The 17,967-nt window shown below is 35.9% G+C and overlaps 1 protein-coding gene across 1 annotated transcript in view; it reads right to left on the bottom strand.

Moving 5' to 3' along the window:
• LOC107453228 (neither inactivation nor afterpotential protein G) overlaps positions 1 to 17,967 on the bottom strand; it is a 38,346-nt gene that overhangs the window by 2,524 nt on the left and 17,855 nt on the right. Inside the window, exons 4-10 of the mRNA XM_087161882.1 lie at positions 16,844 to 17,018; positions 13,798 to 13,947; positions 10,422 to 10,525; positions 9,079 to 9,252; positions 7,500 to 7,653; positions 4,859 to 5,001; positions 2,096 to 2,279 (exon numbers count right to left, since the gene is read on the bottom strand). Coding sequence (XP_087018008.1) covers positions 2,096 to 2,279; positions 4,859 to 5,001; positions 7,500 to 7,653; positions 9,079 to 9,252; positions 10,422 to 10,525; positions 13,798 to 13,947; positions 16,844 to 17,018 — 1,084 coding nt within the window. The remainder of the gene's footprint in view (positions 1 to 2,095; positions 2,280 to 4,858; positions 5,002 to 7,499; positions 7,654 to 9,078; positions 9,253 to 10,421; positions 10,526 to 13,797; positions 13,948 to 16,843; positions 17,019 to 17,967) is intronic.

The following is a 17,967-nucleotide window of genomic DNA, read 5'->3' as shown; positions in this document are numbered from 1 at the left end:
AACAACCGACCCAGTTTTGGACTTACGAATACTAACGCTCAACTCCGTAGCCTTGTAATTTTGAACCTAGTCCAGAAGACACTCCTGGATCAAGGATTGGGAGAAATTTGCCCTCGTGGAGGACTTTTCGATGGAACTAACCCGCATCACAGCGGTACATGGAGAGAAAAACCACGAAACCCTCCCATGCTTAGTCTGAAGGCAAGAGGACTCTAGCCCATGATCCGTCTACCACTGAGGATATTTAACGTCAGCACAAGCCAGATGTGGATTTCGTATCGATCAGCTATTGCTGGGATTTGAACCCGGTTTACCTAATTGGACAGCGAAGGCTCTATCTCTTTTATTTATTAGTGCATCCCAAGGCTTCACTTTATTTATTAGTGTGATGTCATGGATATCCGAAATGTAATAAGAATATCAATATCCTTAAACTGAGCCGTGTTGGCTCAGGGGATAGAGCGTTCGCCTTCCAATTAGGTTAACCGGGTTCGAATTCCAGCGATGGTTGGTTGATACGAATCCCGCACCCAACTTGCACCGACCACAATGTCGACGTAAATATATCCTCAGTGGTAGACGGATCATGGGTTAGAGTCCCCTTGCCGTCAGGCTAACTATGAGAGGTTCTCGTGGTTTGCCTTTTCATGTAACGCAAATGCGGGTTAGTACCATTAAAAAAAGTCCTTCATGAAAGCAAATTTCTCACAATACTTAATCCGGGAGTTCCCTTGTCTTCTAGATTGGGTTCAAAATGTCAAAGCTACGGAGTAGAACATCAGTTGTAAACCCAAAAAACTGGGTCGGCTGTTCAACGACGGTTATAAAATAAAATTAAAACAGAGGTTAAGCTCCCCAGCACGCTGTGGGGAGCCAATCCTCGAATCTTGAGCAATTCCCTTGCTCCCTTACTGATAGAATGGCAAAAACAAATCCTAATATTGCAGAGGGTATATAAGAAATTGCAACTTCGTTCAATTAATCCAAATATAGTTAAAATTATTTCTTCGGCTCTTTTGAAAGATTACGATTCTGCTGCTAGTAGTTTCGCCTAATGATGCAATAAATAAAAATTTAACTATGACATGAAATTAAACGTGGGAGTTTTTCCTCTCTATGTAATGCAAATGAGGGTTAGTTCCATCAAAAATTCCTCCATAAAGCAAATTTCTCCCAATACTCGTCTTCTGGACTAGGTTCTGAACTAGGCTTACATTGTTTAACATAGAACCTTATAGTGGCTAAATTATGGATATAAAATATCGGATGCATCTGACAATTTTATGTAGGGCCGATATTGGTTGTAAAGTGGCTGTAAAATATCGGGTGAATCAGACAATTCTATATGGGGCCAATATTGGAAAAGGACCTTTGAACCCTTATTGAGCCAAGATTCATGAATATTGGCCCAAAAAGGAGCTAAGTTATTTTGCTGTTAGAGTTGTAGGCTTACAACTTTGGGTAAATATTGGGTTGACTGTATTTTGTAATATTGGTCCTAGAAAGCAATGAATCTTTGTCCAATATTTAAAAACGTTCCAGGATCAATATTTTTTAAAAAAAAAATTAGACATCCCAATATATTTGTCCTCGGTTCTTAAAGGACCCACATTTAACCCAACTGGGGCCAAGATTGTCTGCGGAACGAAACTGAAATTTTGATGATTTTTCATGAATTGTTTCCTGAACATTGTTTGCCATGGGGAAATTGTTTTTTGATCAAAAGAAAGAAGAAAATACAGCCAAACCCCGAAATAGTGCACCTCCAAGGGACTGATATTTCGGTTCACTGGGAGTTTACTATATCCATACTGCAAACAATTTTAACTCTTTTTTCCCAACTGCTCCCTTATATTACGCATTATTTAAATAAATGACCCTTGAAAAGAAATACAAAAATGATTAAAAAACAATGCGTAGTAACAAAAAAAATTTAAAAAAAAATGCGCAAGCAAGACTTCATGGTCATAAAACAATGTATGTTTATTATTAATTGAGCATTCATAATATTTATTTTGTTTTGTTTTAGTGCTTTAATTGGATATAGTTCTTAATCCATGGTTAAAATATAATGAAAAGTGAGTTGATTATATACCTCTTTTAAGACATTTCACATCTTCTGATTGTTGAAGATAGTTTGGCTCAATGATTGGAGGATCCAGAGGATGGGATGACGAAAGTGAAACGTGTCCTTTGCTGATTGGCTGTGAGCAGGAAGTCAGAATTACGAAGCCTTCTTTCGAGTCATTCTTAGTATCAGGAAAAGTTTCCTCAAAATACTGATAAGAAAAGAAATGCAGTGGTGTTCCGTTATGCTTTACATACGCAATTTTAGCATCTATATTTTTCAAATAAATTAATATACAAGATGGCATATAAAAGCGGGAACTACATTAAAAGCTCTTTTTAACAATAATTATAAGCAGATGTCATTATAAGCACAAAACTATTATTTAAAATAGCAATAACAATACTTAACAAAATTGAAACATTTACTTTGAACTTAACTTCCTTGAATTTACTTTACTTTGAACTTTATAATTTTAATTTAAAATGCATATCACGAATACAGATTGGATTGCATAACTTCATCGTTTAATAGTCAAGAAAGGAAATAAGGAGGCGAGATCGTCTTTTACAATGCCCGGCTTGATTTCTAAAAATAGTGGAGAGCCGAAGCTTTAGTTAGGAAGAAGCTAAATTAGCCAGCTGTCGTCCCACACATTGCTTTATAATAATTAGGGGTTCAAGTTGTAAAAAGAAAACGATAGCAAACAATTTTCGCATTTTTAATCTTAAAATTTTATTCGTGACTTGAAAATTTGTCGTAATAGAGGACTTCCGTAATATACTGTTCTCGTTATATCGAGTTTTTGCTGCTGTAATTTACGTAAGTAAACGCTTTTTTTTACTTAAGAAAGTCACTGAATGCCACTTATGGGTGACCACTTGGATCAGCCTGCGAAGGGACCGAGGGTGTTCGGTATGGGTCCTCGTCAAACTGTTCTACCGTAAAGTGCTCGACTTCGCGTGCAGGTCGTCGGGCTACCGAAGCGGGGGTGCCATCCCTTCCGCAGAGGATCAAAATTGTGATGGCATGTCTTCGGATCATCCTCAGGGATGTTTCCCAGACCGTCGCCAATAGCCCATTGTGCAGCTCTAGTGCGACGTAAATGAACAACAACAACATCAAGTAGGTTGCTGTTATTGTTGTTGGTTTTACGCCACAATAGAGCTGCACAATAGGCTATTGGCGACGGTATTGGAAACATCCTCGAGGATGCCATCTTAATTTTTATCTTCTTTAGAGGTGATGGCTCGCCTGCTTTGGTAGCCGGACGATCGGCGAGTAAAGGCGGGCACTTTATGGTAGAACAGTTTAACGAGGGCCGATACCCACTCAGTCCCTTTGCAGGTTAAGGGTTTTCATAACCTAGGTTCATGCTCAGGGCTTGGAGGAAAGAAAAAAAAGGAAAGTCCCTTTGCAGACTAATCCCCTATAAGTCAATAAGAGGCAAAAGACTAAGCCTTTTGTCAATAAAAAAAAAGTTAAGCAAATTATTATCTTATGCCAACCTATACTACGTTTCTGACGGCTCCATCAACAACGTTATTTATCGATATTTTTGCTTCATTTTTTTCTTAAATTCAATTCCTACTATTAGATCACACTCTCCCTATTATCTTGTTCATATTTTCAAACGTTCGTAAAATACTTTTTTATTCATCCATTCAAGTTCAAATATACATTTTTTTTTAACTTGTAGTGGATGACACTGGATGTTAATACAGTTTTTTTTCTAAATATTAATTCATTTATTCAATTCAATTAATTAATTTCAATTTCATATGGGAGAAAAAAAATTTATTATTTGATAAAAAGTAACTAAAATAAAAATTTTCTTTATTGACCAAGTAGGAATTGACTTTAATTTTTTTCCAATATATATACTCTACAACAAAAAAATCGGCGCATTAAGACGCGCAAAATCGACGCTCGATCAGGCTGGAATGAAGCCGACTGGAGACGTATAGTCTTTAGCGACGAATCCCGCTTCCAACTGTGTCCTGACGATCATCGAAGACGTGTTTGGAGACGCACGGGGATCCTGCCTTCACTATTGCACGCCACACCGGCCCTCAACAAGGCATTATGGTCTGGGGTGCCATTTCCTTTGACAGTCGGTCCCCTTTGGTCGTCATTAGTGGTACACTTGCTACACAGCGGTACGTCGACGACATCCTAATACCTGTTTTGCTACAGTTCCTTTTGTAGCGCCCTGGGCTTTGTTTTTCAGCAGAACAATGCCAGACCACGTGCGGCACGTGTTGCTATGAACTGTTTGCATGCTTGTCAAACTCTTCCTTGGCCTGCCAGATCACCAGATCTCTCTCCCATCGTGCATGTCTGCGATAGGATGGGAAGGCGATTGCATCTGGCACGGAATGTTGATGACCTCGTTCGACAATTGGATCGAATTTGGCAGGAAATACCGCAAGAGACCATCCGGGAGCTTTATCGGTCTATGCCACGCCGTGTGGCAGCTTGTATCAAGGCTAGAGGCGGGTCAACACCTTATTGAACTTGTTACTCTAACTCTGCAATAAATTATTCAATTGTTCTGAAATTTTAATCATTTACTATTCTGTACATTGTCTTCCTATCCACCAATTTTCGTTTCAATCGGACAACTCCTTCTTGGTGCGTCGATTTTTTTGTTATAGAGTGTATTACTTATTGAACAAATTTTAAGTTTGCTTGCCTTTTTAAAACTTGTGCTTTGAAAATGATGCATACAGTAATCGAAAGAAATGTGGATTTCCTATATTAATACTGGATGTATAAAGAAAAGCTTACGTTTTTGTCAAAATTCGATACTGCTGTAAATATTTTTTCATTAATGCTTCCGAGGTTGAAGAACATAAACAACATTTTGGAATCATTCTTGGATGCTCCCGACAATCTCACAATCGATTCCACTCCGGCATTGGACAGAGGGCCTGCAAATAAACATCTTAATAGCTTTAAATCTAATGATCGGATTTTCACTTACATGAGTTCAATTTTAATGATTCTAACCTAATTGATTAGGGCCAGATTATATTGCAAGTTATGAAATCAAACACTAATACTCTGTACAAACATACCTTTTTTTCTGATTGATTTTGAATTTTTACCCTCAAAATATAAAGGGGAGGGTGGTCGCAATCTAGAAAATAGGGGGAGGGGGAAGGAAAAATAATTTGGGTAATATCGGCCTTATCTCTGGAACTCGTGAAACGAAACAACACACACAATTATTAAACATATCCCCCTAAAAGATAGTTCCATGCAAGATTATTTTTTATAATTATTTAGTATATTTTACTATATAATTAACAAATGGTTGAATTTTTTTAATTGTACACATTTCTACTATGTAATTTATAATAAATTATAAATTTCTACCATGTAATAAATAATAAAATCCAAAATTTGAAATAACTCGGTCAAATGGTTCTTCTTGAAGATGGTGACAAAATTAACATTCAGTAAAGCTTTTGTAAATGATGCGGAACAGAATGGAAAATGGTGTTGGATTGTTTAAATAATCGGTATATGTTGTTGAATTGTTTATTAAATTGTGTGTTCTTTGATTATTTCATCATTCTATCCTTATTTGAGAGTCTGTCGAATAAAGAGACATTTTTAATTCAGAAAAAAGTTTTATTTTCTGATTCTGTAACTTTAAAATATGCCCATGCACTAATTAATTAGCATATTTTATGGTTAGTTCCTAGAACCATTAAGATTGAAAAGTTAGAATTGAATCGAATCATTAGATCAAAAATAATTCAGATTTTTAACTCCACACTGTTTGTAATGCAATCTCAATAGTCTCGATAAATTACTTTTAGATGAAACTTTTAAGAGGCCATTGATACCGGCACTTAGCGACTAGTGAAAATCACTAGTGAATATCACTAAGTGATAAATTCCATACACGGATGTTTTTCCCTAATCTGACCTTGAGGAAATCTTTATCTTAAGAAAATGAGAACAAAATCTAAAAAAAAAAAAAAAAAAAAAAAAAAATTATTAACTCTACTAAAAAAATAAAGGAATATTTTATAATAAATATCATGTTGTGACGAATAAATTTTAACTCTAAATATGTTTTGAAGACAGACTAGTTTGTATTTTAGAGCAGCAACATATTTTTATTCCCGTTTTAAGGTTTGTTTCTCCAACTATGAAATCATCACTTAAAATGGGAAGGAGTCCTTTGAAATGAAACAATTTTCATCAACTAGGAACGCCTAATTTGAATTATCGTGTTTTTTTATTATGAACATTTTTCTTTTTTGTTTTAAATTGTTGGAAATAGTTGAAAAACATTTCTTGAATATATGCCGTGGCTAATTAGATGTAAAAATTTAAACAATTTGGACAAAAAAAGAAATTAAATGTAATTACTAAATTAGATTTATTGAGCAAAAAATTTTACTTAAACTTAAAATGGTAAAAAGTTATTTTTGGAAGAAACATTTTAGTAAAACAAAATGGCTACTTATTGTCAAAGAATCCCTAGCAGCAAAATAACTTGGGCCCTCATTGGATCAATATTCACGAATCTTGGCCCAATAAGGGTTCAAAGGGCCGATATTTTTCTGATATGAGCCCTATATAGAATTGTCCTATTCACCCGATATTTTACTGCCACTTTACAACCAATATCGGCCGATTATAGAATTGTCAGATTCACCCGATAATTTATGATCATTATTCAGACAATATATTCAGCCTATATAGGCCGATAGTGATACTGCATAGGACCAGTATTAAAAAATCTAGACATTCCAATATTGGACCATCGGAGCATGTTCATATTGGACCCATATTGAGTCAATTTTAAGCCCAACTGGGGCCAAGGTATAATTGTTGTTAGGGTTAGCATGTTCATATTGGACCCATATTGAGTCAATTTTGAGCCCAACTGGAGCCAAGGTATAATTGTTGTGAGGGTTAGCATGTTCATATTGAACCCATATTGAATCAATTTTAAGCCCAACTGGGGCCAAGGTATAATTGTTGTTAGGGTTAGAATGTTCATATTGGATCCATATTGAGTCAATTTTGAGCCCAACAGCAGTCAAGGTATAATTGTTGTTAGGGTTAGCATGTTCCTATTGGATCCATATTGAGTCAATTTTGAGCCCAACTGATGGAGCCAAAGTATAATTGTTGTTAGGGTTAGCATGTTCATATTGGACCCATATTGAATCAATTTTGAGCCCAACTGGGGCTAAGGTATAATTGTTGCTAGGGTTAATTTAAAAACTGATTCTAACGAAAGCAAAGACTGAGGAAACAAAGGATGTGATAGAGGAGTGGAACAAAAGTAGGCTATAAATAGTTTAAGGAGAAATTTTGGAATTTAGTTGCGAACTAATGTTCATGTGGTTCCAGTACATAATGTTCCTTCGAATCAAACCAGAGTTATTAACATAAAATTCACCTTTTCCCTCTTTGAGATATTTCCATACGCTGTTTAGTGATCGAACTTTAGCTGTTGTAGTGCTGACAGGAGAATCCAAGTGGAAATACAATGGTACATTCAAATGATCCATCAGATTCTGTCCCACACCAGGTAAATCAAACATCATGGAGATCTGCTCGAATAGAAAATAAGCATCAAATTTTAGGATTGAATAATCCTTACTAATCACTGTGGGGTTGGAGCTTTCGACGGTGGCTCAGGGGATTGGGTGTTCGCCTTCCATCGAGGTAAACCGGGTTTGAATTGGAGCGATAGCTGATCGATACGAATTTCACATCCGGCTTGCACCGACAGCAGTGCTAACGTAAAATATCCTCAGTGGTCGGCGGATCATGTGTTAGAGAACAATTTTATGCAAAAACTTTCAATAATTGCCACAGATAAGATTTGCAGAATTAAATACTTGTCCAGCTATAGACGAGATAAAGATTTTTTTGGCATATCGGTTCACTTTACAAATTAACATAAGCAACTTTTCATTAAAATATGCACTTTTGCAGTTAATATTTAAGTTGCTGTAACGGTAGTTCATTTACGCCACACTAGAGCTGCACAATGGGATATTGGCATTGGGAAACATCCCTGGGGATAATACGAAGACATGCCATCACATTTTTTATCCGCTGCAAGGGTGGGGGGCACCCCCGCGTTGGTATTCCGACGACCTGCAAGCAAAATCGAGCAATTTACTTTAAAACAGTTTAACGAAGACGAATATCGATTGATTCAAGTGGTCACCCACCCGTACACTGACAGCAGTCAATGATGCTTGACTTCGGTGATTTGCTGGGAACCGTGTGTTAACAATCAGTCCAATGCGGAATATTTAAGGAAGTTAAAATTTTCCTCCTCATGATTGAGCATCCATTTGTTCTATCGAAGTTACCACTTTCTCCGGCTGTCAATTTTTGAGATATTACGATATTTTATTTAATAGCCGTCGTTGAACAGCCGACCCAATTAAGGGTTTAAGAATACTAATGACTAGCTTATACCAGCCTCGCCCCCGCAACGGGCATCCGGGGACACTCCGATAGTTTGAAGTGCATGCAACAGTTCAATCACATAAGCAAACATATTCAAAATTTTTCCAATTAGAGCTTTAACAAATAGGGAGCATATCAAATACAAAATCCAGAAAACAGCGTTACTTAGAAACTTTAAGACTACTAATGTTCAACTCCGTAGCCTTGTTATTTTGAACCCAATCCAAAAGACAAGGGAACTCCTGGACCAAGTATTGAGAGAAATTTGCCTTCGTGGAGGACTTTTTGATGGAACTAACCCGCATTTGCGTTACACAGAGAGGAAAACCACGAAAAGTCACCACGGTTATCCTGACGGCAAGGAGACTCTCACCCATGATCCGTCTACCACTGAGGATATTTTACGTCAGCACTGTGGTCGGTGCGAGCCGGGTGAGGAATTCAAATCGAGCAGATATCTCTGGGATTGAACCCGGCTCACCTGAATGGAAGGCAAGCGCTCTATCCCCTCTCTTTCAGTAAAATAACAATGAAAAAAAAGACCTCATTACATTATGCTTTTCCAAATATTTCTGAGGCCCCATGCCTGACCACATCAGAATGAGCGGCGATCCTATGACCCCTGCACTCAGTATTATTTCTTCCGTTGCTTCGATATGGAAGACCTCTCCCGAAATGGTATTGACGGCCACAACTGCTACAGCTCTCCTCTCATCCAGAACCACCTACAACAAAGCAAAAACTCCAAAAAAGGAAAATTGTGATAGTTACAGTTAACATAATGACCCTCGTTGTCCGAGCAAAAACGAAAATTATTAAATTAGGTCGTTAAATCAACAACAATAAACAAAAATACCGTAAATATTAAATCATAGGTCTAATTCATATCTAATATTAAATCATATTAATTCATAGCTAAAAAAAAAGTAAATGCTCCACCAATTTTAACAAAGAAAATGCTTTACTTTAATAAAAGATTGGTAAGAATGGAGTAGTAAACGGGAAAGTAAAAGATATTTTTGTAAAAATATGAAACGCTAATTTAAAAAAAAAAACTATTTTATTACTTGAAATTCGTAACGTTTAACGCAGTTATGATGAAGAATATCAGGCGAAAATTTCAATAACTTTTTCAGCAAGTCAGTTTATTAAGAAATCCTAAAATTGCAAGTGTAATCCCCTACTCAATCTCGTATTTGTCACAAACAGTGTTTCACATTAGTTCCATATATGCTATGTCCCATTAGTCCTGTCTCAATATTAGAACCATATACTCTTAGTCGTAAACACTGTCCCAAATTAGTAGTTCCAAATGTCGTTTCACATTTGCCACACGCACTCTGTCTCATATTAATTCCATATATAATATGTCCCATTGGACCTAAACACTGTCTCAATATTAGATCCATATACTCTTAGTCGTAAGCACTGTCCCATATTAGTAGTTCCAAATGCTGTCTCACACTGGCCACAAGCACTCTCATGTTAGTACCAAATGCTATTTTACATTACTCTTAAACACTGTCTCAATATTAGACCCATATACCATCTCACGATAACTTCAAAACTTAGTCCACATATTAGTCCAACATACTCGCATTAGTCCCAAACACTCTCTCCCATAACAGTCCGCAATTTAACTCCGTGTTCTCGCTTGTAACTTACTTAAAACAACTTGAGGTCGCTGATTAATTGAATTGTAATTGATTCACTTATTATAACTGAGATTCGCATTACAACGCGTTTTTATGGAGTCACATGAAAAACTGTATTACCCGCAAAGTATACCAAAACATTAAGTACATGCATCTAAGTTTCTCTTTACTATTTGCTAAAAGTGTAATTCTCATTCTTTTTAGACGACATTTAAGGACCGAATATAAATTTGAATTACCTTTATAATCAAAGTATTCGTCAGAAGACGAATATTCGACGAGGAAATGACAGGCCTTAAATAAGCATCATAAGAGGAGACTCGCCAACCACGCCAAATATTACCTGTAATAAATTTCTTAAATAGTTTTGCTTGACTCAATATTTGTACATAAAAATTTACAGTATGGCTGCAGGTGTAATCGGCATCAAATTTAACATAAACACTTTATACCTATTAAAACTGCACCAATTACCGTGATGGCAATAGTGCCTACAACCAAAATTAAGCATCATTGGTGTCAATAATAATATGGCACCTTTTTACGCTTTCCCATAATAATTTTGTATCTTGGTTCTTAGGTTATTTTTATTTGAATTAGTAGATATAGCCAAAATTAATTAAGCCTCATTGACGTCAATAACAGATTTTTTACGCTTTCAAAGACTTAATAGCACTTCTCCATTAGTTTTGCTATTCAGAACAAAACTTTTTTATTTTATTTCAATTAGATATCTGCAAGTGATTGGCTGTCGAAACGCGGCATCTGTTTATGTTAGCAACTGTTCTTGCTATTCTATTTCGGGTAAGTCAAGCCCGCCAAGTATCAATTCTCTTTGACACATTCTATATTCCATCAGAAAGATTTCTATTCTTACACTATATATTTCCTATTCAACTCAAAGATAGGCATGAATCCATATAGAACATAAACTAATTATGCTTCGCAGTTGCCAGGTACACAAAACAAAAATCGGTTACAATAAAATACATGAACAAACAATAAATCTAAGTACAGTAAAAGAGGTAGACGAGAAAGAATTATATTTCACTAATTGGATTCGCGATACAGCTCTGTATTTAATTAACTTCACGTTAATTAACGTTCTAACTTATGTAAAGAAACTTAGCTCACCTATAATACGCCATTTTGCTGATAAAGAATAGCTGGTGCTGACGTCATAGGTCACATGTGTGGGTATGAGAGGTCCTCTTCTTGAAATGCAAGTACCCAATTGCCGTTTATTTTAAATTCTTTAGTTTTATAGTAACACGTTTTGAAAGCATAACAATAAACGAAATAAACACGTGGTTTCGATAACCTTAGAAATGCTAATTTGGTGCCTATGCTACGAGGGTTGCTATTTATATTTTTGGCCTTGGCAACAGTAAGTGTTGCTAGGCGACCACAGACGATTTTAATCGAAAGTTTGATATTTTTAAACATAAATTCAGCAGACGATTTACCATTATAGCTTCATTTGTGTTGTTGACAGTAAATTGAAAAGTTCTTCTCTTTCAAAAAATTGAATTGAATCGTGAACATTTCCGTGCCATTATTTTTTCATAACTTTCGACGTGGATTGTCAAGACAAGAGTGCTTCGATGAACTTAATTCTTTATTCAGCGATAAAGCGCCATCCTACAGCACTGTAAAAAATTGGTATAACGAATTTAATCGTGGTCGATGTTCGATCCAGGACGAATCCCGTGCAGGTCGTCCAAAATCCGTTGTTGTGCCAGAAAAGATCGATGCTGTCCGTGAACTGATAAAGCAAGATCGTCATGTGACGTACCGTGAGACAGAGGCGTCTTTGGACATTAGTGTGACTAGCATCAATAAAATATTGCATGAACATTTGAGCGTAAAAAAAAAAATTGTTCGCGTTGGATCCCGCATAATCTGACAAACGCTCAAAAAAAGGCTCGTGTTGATTGGTGCAAGGAAATGTTGGAAAAATACGTTCAAGGTACATCAAAGGCTGTGTATAACATCTACACAGGTGACGAATCATGGATCTATGCATATGAACCGGAAACAAAACAGCAATCAACTGTATGGGTCTTCCAAGAAGAGGCAAAACCAACAAAAGTTGTTCGAGGAAGAAGCACATCGAAACAAATGATTGCCTGTTTCTTCCGCATTAACGGTCATGTGGCAACAATGGCGTTAGAGCAACGCAGGACGGTCAATTCTGAATGATACGCGGCCATTTGTTTGCCAGAAGTCACCGGAGAAATTCGAAAAAAGCAGAAGAACATGCGAATCATTCTTCATCATGACAATGCGAGCTCTCACACATCGACTCAAACAGAGGTATTTCTGACGGAGCGAAAGATCGAACTGATGGGTCATCCGCCGTATAGCCCTGATTTGGCACCCAATGACTTCTTCTTATTCCCACACATCATAAAATAAATTACGTGGACAACGATTTTCGACCCTCGAAGAAGCGGTTGATGCAATGAAAACGCATGTTTTGGAGTTACCTCAATCGGACTGGAAAAAGTGCTTTGAAAATTGGTTCAAACGCATGCAAAAGTGTTTTGATCATCATGGAGAATATTTTGAAAAACAATAAAACCTATTTCGATCCTACATATTTGTTTTTCCTTATTAGGCAAGAAATATAAATAGCAACCCTCGCACCACTATTCAGAGCATAACAAATAAGTATTACAGAACGTGCAATAAACAACTTTTTTGAAAATATTTGACACAACTGTCTATATATATATATATATATATATATATATATATATATATATATATATATATATATATATATATATATATACTTACTCGTTGAACAGCCGACCCAATTTTGAGTTTACGACTACTAATATTCAACTCCGGAGCCTTGTAATTTTGAACCCAATCCAGCAGACTAGGAAACTCCTGGATCAGTACCTCCAGAGGTATTGATTTGTTATGGGAACATGGAGGACTTTGAAACTCGACAGATTTAACGTGCATCAGTCACCATTTACTACACAGGGATACTTCGGCCGACGGGGATCGAACCAAGGACCTCTTGGACATAGGCTCAGTGCCCTACCAACCAGGCTATCTCGGCCTAAACTATCTACATAAAACAATTGAGAAAATTTCATTGTTTTTTAATGTAATGAAAAAAATTTCTAATTGTATGAGACGAGTTTCACAAGAGTAATTCCGCCACAAAAATGTCATTGGATACCCGGTCACGATAAAATTTTAAAGAGGCAAAATATTTTGCTGAATGGATTTCTACTGACGATGATGATTACATAATGGATTAACAATCTGAATGGTATTGAAAGTAAAATGATGGTAAATTAAATATTTTTTACACATAAAAAATTAGCATTTCAACTTTGAACTTGTGTGTTATGTTTTGTTTTAGTTCCTTGTATTCATTCATGAAATAAAAAAATATATATGTTGATTTTTTGCATTTTTTTTTCTTCAAAAAAATTGGTAAAAGAAGCTGTTAATATGGAAGTAATGATCACCGGATTGAAACTTAGAAAAAGTATTGACACTTTAATTTAGAGGTTACACGCTTTAATTACTAAAATGCATCGGCACATTTAATGTGAAGGTAATGATCAACAGTTTTGGCACTTAACTCACTTTGGGAAAGCATAGCCCCGTCTTCTATATCCCCGTTCAAATCACCAATCTGTATGCCTAATCCTTGAACACCCTCCATGAATGCTTTCACCAAGGGGGAAGATCCTTCGAATTCCGTGACGTGTAGTGGACCACTTTGACCACGTTTATCTAGAGAGAAAAAAAGGCAACATTCTATTCTATTCATTCATTTTAACTACAGTAAATCTGACTATTTAGTAAGACTAGTCTATTTTAGAATATTTTTTTCATGTCATAACATGTATACAACGTTTGCGCGAAAAATAATGCAACAAAGTCAACAAAAAGGCTTCTATTGACGGAACGATTCAATACAATTTATTTTAATAACTGTCGTTGAACAGCCGACCCAATTTTTTGGGATTTACGACTTCTAATGTTCACCTCTGTAGCCTTGTAATTTTGATCCCAATCCATAAGACAAGGGATCTCCTGGATCAAGTACTGGGAGAAATTCGCGGTTGTAGAGGAATTTTTGACGGACTTTGCCAGCATTTGCGTTAGAGGGTGAGTAAAACCACGAAAACCTCCCACTGCTAGCCTGACGACAAGGGTACTCTAACTCAGCGGTTCTTAACCCATGGGTCGCGACCCAAAATTGGGTCGCGAAGCATATTTCTTGCGTCGCGCTGAGTCAAAAAAGTTAGTAATACACCAAATAATAAGTAATACCAACACCTCCTAGAAGAAGTCATTGTGGCTTACTCAGCCTAGGCTTAATAAGGTACCTGGGTAACTCTATACCCTTAATCCTCGTTCATAATAATTTAAAAAGGCACATGACTCAAAATTAGTTTAGCATATCAAGGTGCAAAATTAATATAAGAATAAAAGATACTTAATAGTTAATGTTTAAAATAAGAAAGTAAAAAAGAATTAACATAAGGGCCCTCTCTAAGAGGTAGAAAAATAGTTCCACAGAAGTGGCGCTGTTTAAGTCAGAAATAAGTTAAAATGTCAATTATTTTCAAAAAGTTATAAATATATTTTAATTTGGTCAATAAAAATTATTAAAAACACTTGATTATTAATTAAATTTTTCTTGGATCGAAAAGTACTTTTGTTTATCTGTATTATTAAAAAAATAAATAAAAAATTTGTAAGTTAAAAAAATCATCATCGTAGGATTGAAGATTTTTTAAAAATACGATCTAAAATAAAGCAATAAAAAAACTTTGACTTATTTTTGGGTCGCGACATGAACATATTTCTCAAATTTGGGTCGCGGCTTAAAAAGGTTAAGAACCACTGCTCTAACCTATGATCCGTCAACCACTGAGGATATTTCACATCAGCACTGTAGTCGGATGAAGCCAGATGAAGAATTCGTATCAACCAGCCACAGCTGGTATTCGAACCCATTGGAAGGTGAACGCTGTATCCCCTGAGCCCTCACGGCACTGGTACAATACATTTTATTTCATAACCGTAGTTACAAAGCCGACCCAATTTTTGGGTTTACGACTACTAATGTTCAACTACGTAGCCTTTTAATTTTGAACCCAATCCAGAAGACAAGAAGAGTCTTGGAGATAGTATCGAGCGAAATTTGTCTTCTTGGTGGAATTTTGATGGAAGTAACCCGCATTTGCGTTATATGGTGATGAAAACCACGAAACCACCCACGGTTAGTCTGGCGGCAAGGGAACTCTAACCCACGATTTCTGAGTATATTTTACATCAGCACTGTGGTCGGTGTGAGTTGGGGGTGAAATTTGTATCGACTAGCCCTCGCTGTGATTCGAACCCGGTTCACCCGGATCCCTCTATCCCCTGAGCCATCACGGCTCTGGTACAATACATTAAAAAGTTTTAAAATAGGCTCATGTTGAGACAAACATCCGGGAAGATTTTTGCCAGAAAAAGCGAAGTTTTCGTTAGAGTCTCCTTGCTGTCAGGCTAACCGTGGGTTCTTTCCGTGGTTTTCCTCTCCGTGTGACGCAAATGCGGGTTAGTTTGATCAAAAAGTCCCCCACGAAGGCAAATCTCTCCCAATATTTGATCCAGAAGTTCCCTTGTCTTCTGGATTGAATTCAAAATTACAAGGCTGCGGAGTTGATTCGGAAAATTAGGTCTGCTGTTCAACGACGGTTATGAAATAAAACACAAACTGCAGAATTTTGTGACAAAATGTTTAAGGATTTTTAGATTAAAGTTTTGTACAAAATTTTTGCTAGGGATTTCATAGAGTTTCGGTAGAAATATACAGTTTAAGCATATATGCCAACTCGGAAGCTCTCCATTGAAAATGAAGTAGTAACAATTGAAGTAAGTATAACATATTATCCACACAAAAATTAAGTATTTCTTTTAAAGTGGGAGAAAAATCATTGTAAATGATGTTCATTAAATTATAAATTCTTTAACCACTTCGTAAATATTTGAAAATTGAATTGTAATTTTTATGGTACTTTGCGTCATTGTCCATTAAGTCTTACAAGATTGGCACTAACTGTAAATTTCTCATCATTTATTTGTCAGCTTTAAAAATTTTTTTTATCTTAACTTATTCTAATTTTAAATCAACTTTATATCTTTGGTACATAAACACTAATTGATAAGTTAATTTTTACTTTACGTCATTGAATTGTAATTTTTACAGTACTTTGCGTCATTGTCCATTAAGCCTTACAAGATTGGCACTAACTGTAAATTTCACATCATTTATTTGTCAGCTTTAAAAAAAATTTATCTTAACTTATTCAAACTTTAAATTAACTTTATATCTTTGGTACATAAACACTAATTGATAAGTTAATTTTTACTTTATGTCATTGAATTGTAATTTTTACAGTACTTTGCGTCATTGTCCATTAAGTCTTACAAGATTGGCACTAACTGTAAATTTCACATCATTTATTTGTCTCAGCTTTAAAAAAAAATTTATCTTAACTTATTCTAACTTTAAATCAACTTTATATCTTTGGTATATAAACACTAATTGATAAGTTAATTTTTACTTTACGTCATTTTTACAGCACTTTGCGTCATTGAGTAGTAAACATACTGTTATGAGATTCCTAACCAGATACATGAGTTCCAGTGACGACCTTCTCGCTCTGCTTGAAATACTTTTGAAGGACATCGAAATTCCACTCCTTCCCCAGAAAATCGAAATCAGATCTCGCTCCCCATGTGTGCAACAGGTAGTTGATGCCGCTGCTACCTCCCACCACTTTACCTCTCGGCCAAGAAGATTGCTGAAATGGAATAATAATTAAAGCCTATGCACAATATACAGTCTCTAGCCAAATTATTAGACGCACTGTAAGATTCCATGTAAAATTTTAATTATCAGGTGATACTATACAGCTTTACTGTTTTTATGTGACTGAAACCGGTTTGCACTTGTTTACATACGTGTATCAATAAGTTAACACTGCAATGCAATGCGTTAAAAATAAATGCAAATAGGAAGTATATAAAAATGTCCCGAATAAGAACCCATTACATGTATGTTTAAATGTAAAAGTATTGCATACTTATAATTAAGATTTTACATAGAATCTTATACTGAGTCTAATAATTTGTCCAGGCACTGTATAGTTTGTCTACAGTAAGAACTCCCCCCTCCAAAAGTTTGAGGTCGTCTGCTGCTATGGAAACAAGAATAGCGCATTTCTGGGAGGGTATCTTCTCTTTACTAACACAATAGATCGAAGAAAAAGATTCCGTTTCTCGCGCTGACCAGAGCCAAAACCTGTCCTAAACAGTGACCCCACACCCCCACTTGAAATAGTTATACCTCGTTACCATAGCCACCACCACGGGTCCAGACGAATAGCTAGGGGAGTTCTTACTATAGACAAACAAATCTCCTATCTTAATCTCCTGTGTAGAATTGAAGATATTCCACAGTTATCTTTTTTTTTTCTTCCTCCAAGCCCTGAGCATGTACCTAGGTTATGAAAACCCTTAACCATATAGCCCAGGACTTGGCCGCTGGTCCAGCTCCACTCCAGCCTAAATAACATGATATTTAAAAAAATTTAAAAATTTTAAAAATTAAAAAAAAGAACAGATTTTACTGAAAGTGTGGAATTTAAGAAGAAATGAGACAAAAAAAATATTATACATGTGAAATGGGAAGTTATTAAAATTTTAATAGATAGTCATTATCCGCTAAGAAGTTCATTACTGTTATTAAAC

Source organism: Parasteatoda tepidariorum, chromosome 4 (assembly GCF_982258835.1).
Source record: "Parasteatoda tepidariorum strain Cologne lab strain chromosome 4, Ptep-v5.0, whole genome shotgun sequence".
Lineage (NCBI taxonomy): Eukaryota > Metazoa > Arthropoda > Arachnida > Araneae > Theridiidae > Parasteatoda > Parasteatoda tepidariorum.
This window is presented reverse-complemented; position numbering and strand designations above follow the sequence as displayed.